The sequence below is a fragment of the Stegastes partitus genome, unplaced genomic scaffold (assembly GCF_000690725.1).
Source record: "Stegastes partitus isolate 25-593 unplaced genomic scaffold, Stegastes_partitus-1.0.2 Scaffold1313, whole genome shotgun sequence".
Classification (NCBI taxonomy): domain Eukaryota; kingdom Metazoa; phylum Chordata; class Actinopteri; family Pomacentridae; genus Stegastes; species Stegastes partitus.
Window position 1 is genome coordinate 149,335 of NW_007579044.1, and position 10,039 is coordinate 159,373.

Here is a 10,039-nt window from a genome sequence, read left to right on the forward strand (position 1 = left end):
GTTGATAATTCCCTTCTCTGCCTGCAGCCATACAGTCATCTATCAGATTAATAATCCTTCTCTCCTTCTCATTCTCTGCCCCCCCTCCTCATCTCCTTTCTTACTGTGCCAAGTGAGGATGCTCGGCGTGTCAAATGAGTTTGCGTGTCAAAGTCCCATCATTACAACCATCATCATTAATAACTGTATCTAGATTGCTGGATGCCCTTATTTAAGGTTATTCAGATCTAAATAACCTGCAGAGGGGAACGGAGGCTCTCCAGGCTGGTGGAGTCTGACTTGACCGGCCATCTATTAGTGTTAATGTAGACTGCACCATTCGCTACCATTCTCCAGCCCCTGGAGCATACAATGCTACGCTGGTACAGGAATGGAATTAGCATTTCAGTCCCACCTCTGTGTCTTACTGCAAACAGTGGCGCTGCTTACTAGAATCGGCTACTTTTTTTTTTTTTGTTTTCAAGGTTTGGGCCTTCTTTGATAACTATGAGTTTAATTAAAGGTGGTGAGTGTGGCATGTGCAAACATCAATATATCGTATTAATTGTTATACCTGGGTATAATTAGTGTTAACAAATGAGACCTTGGCAGAGATGACTGGAAGCCTCTATCTCACACTAGTGGTGTTATTAATGGTTCTCCGAATTACGACCAAATGTCCCCCAAAACCCTGCTGCTTCCTGTTACAGAGCGGATCTTAATTTTTTTAACCGAGGGGGTGTTGATTTTACATTTTGTGTTTTTTTTATCCAGCTGGTGTTGCAAAGATTTTCTGTTCTCTTTGCTTCTTTTGCTCAGATAGAAAAGCAGATTTCACACTGTGTAAATATTTTTGATTGATGCAGAAAGTAGTACTGTGCAGCGTGTGTTTTACATTTCCATCCATCCATCCCTGTGGAGGGTCGCTGGGGGCTGCAGCCTCTCCCAGGTGACATTGAGAGGGAGGCGGGGTACAAATCTGGACAGGTCGCCATTTCATCACAGGGCTAACACAAAGAGACAGATAGCCGTGCACGCTTACACCCACAATCACCAATTAACCTACCATAAATGTCTTTGCACTGTGCAGGAGGAACCCCCCCCCAGGTCAAGGAAGAACATGCAAAACAGTGTGGTACTACTTCTTCACATTGCTTCTACAAATTAAAAATGACATTATTGCACTATTAGATTACAATTTCAAAGCCATGACATTTAAAATGCAATATTTTCATATTGATTGCAGTGTAAATCATCCAACCTAAGCAGCCATAGAGGTTGTTGGTCCCTGACAGCATCAAGGGCTCAAAAATGGCAGTTCCTTCAGTTTTACAGTAGAACTAAACATGTGTACAATCTGGTATAAAAAAACAGTTCTATAGCTACTATTTTCATTCATGACAACAGCTGAATTTTTATGAAACCTACAAGTTTAAATTGTACTAAGGCTTAAAGTTATGGATAATTAAGGGCAGGGGGCAGGTAGGGGCCATCAAAGGACAGTCCATGGCTCATGACCTGCCTCAGCTTCACTCCCGCTGCACCTATTTTGGATTAGTCAGGAGTTAGGAGGAATCAGGCTTTGACAAGATAACGACAGCCAACGCTACCACGCTGAGCTTCAAAACTGCTGTTCAAGAAACAGAGAGTTTGTCCATCTATATATTCAGTCTATGGTCCCTACCCTCTAAATATGATCCAGATGAGGTATATTTTCTGCACAAAAGGCACAAAAAGAACTTACTTTAACTTAGATTACAGTTTGAAGGCCTTCACTGTCACATAATAAACATGCAGTTAAAGTTAATAGGAACTCCAGCTGGCTACTCCAGTATCTTCTTAAAGGCCACTGCTGAAGGCTTATTTGTATCAGAAGGCTTTCTTATATAACATATATATGAGGGCAGTTAAATTATTTATTTAATGATAATATATCTAATTATTTAAGGGGCTGCAAGGTGGAGCGGTGGTTAGCACTGTTGCCTCACAGCAAGAAGGTCGCCGGTTCATGTCCAAGTGAGGACACCTGGGATCTTTCTGCGTGGAGTTTGCATGTTCTCCCCGTGCAGCGTGGGTTCTCTCCGGGTTCCCGGCTTCCTCCCACAGTCCAAAAACATGTTGAGGTTAATTGGTGATTCTAAATTGTCCGTAGGTGTGAATGTGAGTGTGCTTGGTTGTCTGTCTCTAAGTGTAGCCCTGTGATAGACTGGTGACCTGTCCAGGGTGTCGCCTGCCTTCACCCTAAGTCAGCTGGGATAGACTCCAGCCCCCCGCGACCCTAGTGAGGATTAAGTGGTGTATAGATAATGGATGGATGGATAATTACTTAAATATAAAGAGTTCATTTGCAAAAACAGACAACTCCATCTTCACAAACCTTCAGATAACCCACTGTTCCATCGTCTACCTGAGACAACATCAATCAAAATTTAGTTATCTCTGTTTTCATCATGTCATTTCTACTGAGTCAAATCCACTTAACTTCAGTTTGATTGATATTATCTCAAGCAAACAACAAAAAAATAAGTTTTCTTAAAATCTACAAAAATGGAGTTACGTGTTTTTGCAAATGAACTCTTCATATATACATTTTTATTATTGTCACCAATCCATCTGTGTCTTTCATTGCTCTATTTTAAGTTTTAATTCAACCCTTGTTATTATATTTAATATTTTATGATTTCAATTGATATTCTTCTTTCGACTGTGTATTTTATTGTGTGTATAATGTGTTTTTCCTGAGCACTGGTTTCGATAAATGCTAAACAAATGGACTTTATTATTATAAAGGAAGGGGTATGGATGAATGAAACACTGACTAATTTTGTAAAGGGAAAAAAGTCACATTTTTTTAACTGTTTGTCCTATTTCCATAGACTTTGACCTGTTGAGTCTCTCTTTTCTTTTCTTTTCTTTTTTTAATGGGGGACAGTTATATGAGTGGTGCCTTTGCCTTTCGAAGGCAATGCGCAAATCATTTTGAAAGTTGTGCAATAATCATCACGCTACATGAGTCCTCTTGTTTTTAGATATTTCAAAAAAACTGATTAAACAGAAAGTTCTATTTTTAAACATACTTTTATTTTTAGGTTGTAAATTTGACTCTAAATTTGACAAAATGACCATGTTGATGGTATCAAACTGGCTTCAGGTCATTTCTGATTGATTTTGCATCATTTTCTGACACTATATTGCATTAAAACTCATGTCCCAGCACTTTAGAATAGTTACGTATCAGTCACCCAAACGTCACCATTCAGTGAACATACAGAATTATCTAATAGCCCTTTTCATGTCAGTACACATCTGATTCTCCTAGACATGAATCTGAATACAAATGTGCAAAATCTCTTTTCTGTGTTTGGTTTACTGACCAAATAATAGGTGATCTGTTTTTTAAAAATTGCAAAAACTTCTATTGAAAATATGCATAGGAAACCCATAGTAGAAAATTATCTGTACTTGCCTTGTTGATCTACAAAAAATACACAATTTCTTGGTTCATTTTGACGATATGCGATGTTGCTTATCTGTTTACACCAGTGCTTCAAAAAGAATTTATACATTGATTTTTCTGATTGATTGACATATTTGCACAAAAACACCTTATTGCCCTCTTTTAGATTTCATGTTTTCGTATTTCTACTGTTCCACCTTGAACCATTAATTACAGAAATCGGCTTCCACCTGCCCTGGGTGTGAGGATTTGATTTCTGACAAAATGTCTGCTTAGGGATTATGTGGGATTTGATATGAGCAGTGTCATAGAAGTTCTAATGCTTCTGAAAGATTTTTTTGACAATCCCTCCCATGATAAGCTATACTGTAGATGTCTACCTATTATTTGCTCTGTTCCAGTGTCTGTTGGTGAAAACATGAAGTGCAGTGTGTGTTCTGCCTTTAATATCTGCTCTCTCTCCCTCTCTTTGTCTCTCTCTCTTTTGTTCTTCACAGTAACTCCTGGGTTCTTCTCACTTCACAAAAAGCCTCAGTCAAATCCCCAGACAACGCAAGTAAAAAAAAAAAGGGAATAACATCTGTTTATCTGCATATTTCTATGTTCAAAAAACAAGAGGAAAAAACACAGAGATCGACAGAGGACACAAAACATCTCAGAGGATGTGGAATTAGAAAGTACAAATTGCCACTGGAGGACCAAAGGGAAAGTAAACCTTTTCTCACAGATCCACCAGTGTGGAGTCACCTCACCTGTACCTTCGGATTAAAGAGCAGGGTCATGTCCCAGTTGCCATGCGCATCGCCACGCTGACCTGCCTTCCCGGCCCTTCCCCCTTCCTCTTTCTATTGGCCCAGCTGCTACTGCGGCTCCTCCTCCCTGGGCCGGAGTTAGTGGGAGCCGCCTCCTCCTGCCCCTCCCTGTGCACCTGCTCCAACCAGGCCAGCCGAGTCATCTGCACCAGGCAAAACCTGGAGGAGGTGCCCGAAAGCATATCCGTCAACACACGATACCTCAACCTGCAGGAGAACTCGATACAGGTAAATATTAGCTGGAGGAAGCCGCTTGTCAGGTCAGATCCTGTCATGTCAGTGTGGATTTGAAGTGTGCATTTCATACAGGACATACACGACAAAATGTTTTGTATACAAATATGGCACACACACACATAGAGGTTATATAAATGTCTCGATGACAACTAAATCCATCTTTCAGGAGCTAAAACGAAACACATTCATACTATTTCTTTCTGTAGGTTGCATCATGATGGGTTATGTAATTTAACGGTTGTCTGAAAAAATTATTGATTTCTTTCAACTGCTGGTTGTTTTTCACGTAATGATGATCGACTGGGGGTCATGGTTCACTCTCGTTTTCATTTACAATCGCTGCACAGGATAAATCACAACAAGAAAACACACATTCTGTCATTTTAAACATGTCGCCATCTGTACTTTTCAAGGTTTCTTTCCAGCGCATAGCCTATTGACACATCTTAATAAAATTATGGATTTCTTCTTTTGTAGTTGTTCATAGAGTTATTGATAAAAGACGCATCTTGCGCAGCAGACTGAGGATTTTCTGTTCATGCACACATACTGTAGGAAATCAATTCACTCACTGACTTTAGCATATTTATGTGCCTTTAAAACTTGCACTTTTTTGCCTGTGATCAGAGAGAATATTTTCCTTTGCAGACAGTTGCAGATGTTCGGATTAACTTGTTGATACAGGTTTTCTCACAGAAACTCTATTTCTAAGAAAAGACAAGAAAAAAACGTGGTTGTAATGACAGAAAAAGACACTTGAGCCTCTTCTGAACTGAGGGAATATTTTATGAATTGAAAGCCAGGCGTATTTCTATGACACCGTATTGCCTTTTGTATGCATTACCAATTTATCTAGAGTCCCTAGACAGCGTTTGTGGCTTTACAGCTGCATGGAAAGATCATTTAACCACAGACCATCGATACAAAGCACACCAACCTCTACATTTATAAGCAGAGTGGGTTGATTTTACTCTTTGCAGCAGCGTTTGACGTAATTGGATGCATCCTCATGTTGCTGACAGTGCTTTGTTCTGTTGTGGTTTTAAATTCATTTCCACTACATTTTTATCTCGACTAATGAAAAACAAGGAATATCCTAAACATTGTTAAAATTGTCCAGGGCATCACTTATAATGTCAAACCGCTCCGTACATTGGACAGAGCAGCCTGATATCATCTATTCCTCGGAGAAAACATCCTATTAAACATTATGTGATGTTAACAGAGCATAAATGGGACATCACGCCTCCTGATTTGCTATGTGAGGTTTTAAAGAGATGCTGTTAACATGGAAGATAGAAAAAAAAAAAAGAAATAATAACAGTATTTGTTGCGTTTCGTTTTTAGCCTACAAATTCCGATTCGGTTTGTTGTATCCTGCAGCCCCACTTGAAATGATTAAAAATCTAAAAATGTTTTAACACCTGAAGGCATCCTAGATTCTCTGGCTTATTTTTTCCTCCACTGAGTACCCTGAGAGTAAAGCCTTGACAGCTCCCACCCCCTCTTAACATCCTCACCCCTCCCTCTTTCCTCTCTCTCTCTCTCTCTCTCTGTCTCCCCCCTCTTTGCCTATCAACTCCCCCCTCTCTCTCCCCCTGCTCCTGCTCTACATACAGAAGAGGCAATGGCCTGACTCCAGGAGTCTCTGTGTGTCTCACAGAGGGCTTTGGCCACACATATCTCAAACAGTCAGAGATTTAAGGGGCTTTTAGTCGCGCTCGCGAGCTGTGTGTCTTTGACTTCTCGCCAAATGAGCTCCAGTTGGACCACACCAATGCTAGTGTGCCGTCCAGGGCCCGTGGCACCCATGTTCTTCAAGAAAAAAAAAACCTTTCTTTTGCTTGCTCATATGTGAAAAGAAAAGACAGAATGTTTAAAAATGTATTAATTTAGTTTCATAGTTTTTCTTCTGTGGTGACACTTCATGTGAATTGTCCAACACTGATTATCAGCTTATTAGCGAGGGATTATAACGTGTCAGTAGGAAGCCCCCGCGGAAAAAACGGCGTGAAAACAACTTCAGTGTCTGAAACAAGGTCAGGTTTAGGCATGAGACTGGGTTTGGTTTACCATAGTGCTGAGAGAAAAGGTCAGGTGTAACACGTTCTTTCTGGAATGTGATAATATGTTGATAATAAGCATTTACCTACAAATTAAGTGTGACCATTTTTATACTGTGGTCATTCAGCAGGCTGAGGATCACATTCTCACGACTTTATTTTGGTCACCAAGTATTTTTAGTGATAAAACTAGATGTGAGAGCAATCTTCAAAACAAGATACCTGTGCTTCTGTGCGGGTCAGGGTTATTGATCTGGGCTTTACTGTACCAACACTTTTTAAAATCTCTAATCGTGGATCAGCACAGTCACTGTAACTCTCTGTCCATCACGCAATGCACATTGTTTCATCAGCAACATAGAAAGTCCAACATGAAGGCCAGGGTGACCCTTAGCTGTCAGGGAGAGTCTGTCTGAAAAGCAGACAGCAGCAATAGTCAGTGGAGTGGAAGGGTCAGCTGTTACCATAATGAGCAGAAAAATGAATTATTTATATTTACTTGTAGCCATATTTGTGCCTTTGAATCATTCATTGACAGTGTTCTGTTGCTTATTTACATTGATTCATAATGTATTGCAAACCATATCATCCCTGCATTCTGAAAATGATATGTCAGTATTACAACTGCATGTCTGTGAAGGTTGTATGCCACTCAGTGTGTTATATGACATCAAAAATCAATGCAAATAAATATTGTGCTTTTATAGAAGCTGTGTGATAAGTAAAAATGCATGACAGACAAATTCATATTTTATGCCTTGAGTTTTTTTGTTTTTTTTATAAAACACTAGTGATATATATTCAAAACATTCCATTGTCAAATATCCAGACAACTCTTAGTCTGTCATCATCCTACTTGCTGTACAGTAAATTACACTTTTTTTCCCCCTCATCCAGGTCATCAAGTCAGACACTTTCAAGCATTTGAGGCACCTTGAAATCCTCCAACTCTCCAAGAATCAGATACGTCAGATTGAAGTCGGAGCATTCAATGGCCTCCCCAACCTCAACACACTGGAGCTCTTCGACAACCGCCTCACACTGGTGCCATCACATGCCTTCGAGTACCTCAGCAAGCTGCGGGAGCTGTGGCTGCGCAACAACCCTATTGAGACTCTGCCAGGCTATGCCTTCCACCGTGTGCCCTCGCTACGGCGCCTGGACCTGGGTGAGCTCAAGAAGTTGGATTTCATCTCTGATGCAGCCTTTGTGGGCCTCATCAATCTGCGGTACCTGAACCTGGGCATGTGCGGGCTCAAAGACATTCCCAAACTGACGGCTCTTGTGCGTTTGGAGGAGCTGGAGCTGTCAGGAAACCGGTTGGAGATTATCCGTCCCGGCTCCTTCCAGGGCCTGGTGTCTCTTCGCAAGCTGTGGCTAATGCACTCACAGGTGTCTGTCATCGAGCGCAACGCCTTTGATGACCTGAAAAACCTGGAAGAGCTCAATCTGTCCCATAATTCCCTGCACTCCTTGCCCCATGACCTCTTCACGCCCCTTCACCAGCTGGAGAGGGTACACCTCAACCACAATCCCTGGGTCTGCAACTGTGATGTGCTTTGGCTTAGTTGGTGGTTGAAGGAGACGGTGCCCAGCAACACCACCTGCTGTGCCCGCTGCCACGCTCCTCCATTCCTAAAGGGCAAATACATTGGAGAGCTTGACCAGAGTCACTTCACCTGCTACGCACCTGTCATTGTGGAGCCACCTACAGACCTCAATGTCACAGAGGGCATGGCTGCTGAGCTGAAGTGTCGCACAAGCACGTCCACAACATCTGTCAACTGGATCACCCCTAATGGCACTCTAATGACCCACGGCTCTTACCGGGTGAGGATATCCGTCCTGCATGATGGCACACTCAACTTCACAAATGTCACCCTGCGAGACACGGGCCAGTACACCTGCATGGTCACCAATGCTGCTGGCAATACCACGGCAACTGCTGTCCTCAACGTTACTGCTGCTGATGCCAGTGTCAACTACACCTACTTTACTACAGTTACTGTGGAAACGGTGGAAACTGGAGGAGGTAACGATTATGCATTGGTTGCCATCAATGAGACCTTCATCCATGTTCGCCCTGGCCCAACACCCTCCGACCTGTGGCCGGACGGTGTTCCGACTACAGACTCCTCTCTGTCTGCCGGCTGGTCCTCCTCCTCTCCCCAAACCACTCGACCCACCTTCACTGTGCCAATCACTGTGCCAGGCTTCTCGGGCCTGGACGATGTGATGAAGACCACCAAGATCATCATTGGCTGCTTCGTAGCCATTACCTTCATGGCAGCGGTGATGCTGGTGGTATTCTACAAGCTGAGGAAGCAGCACCAGCTGCACAAACACCATGGCCCCGCTCGAGCCATCGAAATCATCAACGTAGAAGACGAGCTAGGTGCCGGAGCCAGCGGTCGGGGCAGCGGCATCTCAGGAGGCTCCACCGTGACGCAGAGTGGAAGCAGTGGAATAGGAGGGGGCCAGAGCCTCAGGCTACATCACCCAGAGATAGTCAACCTTCCCAACCTGGCCCGATCGGAGCACCTCAACCACTACTACAAAACCCATCACTTCAACAACAACATGATGGGCCTGGGCATGGGCACAGGCCCCGGCGTGGGCCTCAACAACAACAACAACCCTTCGCCATGTTCTCAGTCACAAAACATATCCTGTTCCCAGGTTCCGACCTCCACCGGTGGGGGAACACCCACGGGTGGCACCTTACCCTCCCCTGTGCCCTTGCCCCAGTTGGGTCTCCACAGTTCTCTGAAAGGCCTAATGGGGAAAGGCCAGAATGAGCCACTACTTTTTAAGAGCGGCTCAAAGGAAAATGTGCAAGAGACTCAAATCTGAGTAAAAGTGAGGGTAGAAGTATGAGGTAAGACGAAGGGATGCTGGATTGAGACAGTGATACAGAAAGCACCTGTGAAGCCAAGTATATGAGACTGATTGTAGCTAACTGTCCTCATGGACAGATTTCAGAAAAGATGAAGTTTCACATTGTCGCTGCTTTGTGTTGTCAATCTGTTGACAGAGAGAAGCAGATAGGAAGAGTGAAGTAGACAGTACGGTATCTGATCAACGCTCGTCCCACCAATAGCATCTTCACATACTTTTAAACTAAATCAGACACAAACATCAAAATTAATCATTAATGTGTGGAACCTGCTATAGTCTTTGCCAAAGTCCAAACTCTTTCAACTCTTTTACACAGTGGACAGTTATGAACAATGTGCAACAGGCCTCTCTAGGTTTAATACAGATTGCTTCATATATTTCCAGACACATTCAGTGTATATATTTGGAGGGAGACATAATATTGGCCATTGGACATGTTGTCAGATTCGTGTTTGGCAGAGGCGCAGAATAACAAACAATGATTTGGGAGAGCGGAATGATCCCAGGTTTCCAGGAAGCACTAAAACACAGAGAGAGCAAAATTAGAGCAGTGCAGCGATACTGTCCAGAACACAAGTATCAGACTAGTTCTT

The 10,039-nt window shown here is 42.8% G+C and overlaps 1 protein-coding gene across 1 annotated transcript; it reads left to right on the forward strand.

Moving 5' to 3' along the window:
• Positions 1–4,230: 4,230 nt before the first annotated feature.
• lrrc4ba (leucine rich repeat containing 4Ba) lies at positions 4,231–9,401 on the forward strand. The gene is made up of 2 exons (XM_008298401.1): positions 4,231–4,476; positions 7,446–9,401. Exons 1-2 carry the CDS (start codon positions 4,231–4,233, stop codon positions 9,399–9,401), a joined length of 2,202 nt encoding a protein of 733 aa, XP_008296623.1.
• Positions 9,402–10,039: the final 638 nt, after the last annotated feature.

Bases quoted from the DNA above. Each gene is read 5' to 3' on its own strand.
- lrrc4ba (XM_008298401.1), top strand. From the start codon at position 4,231: ATGCGCATCGCCACGCTGACCTGCCTTCCCGGCCCTTCCCCCTTCCTC. The intron at 4,477-7,445 runs GTAAATATTAGC...CCCCTCATCCAG, and splicing joins TGCAGGAGAACTCGATACAG to GTCATCAAGTCAGACACTTT.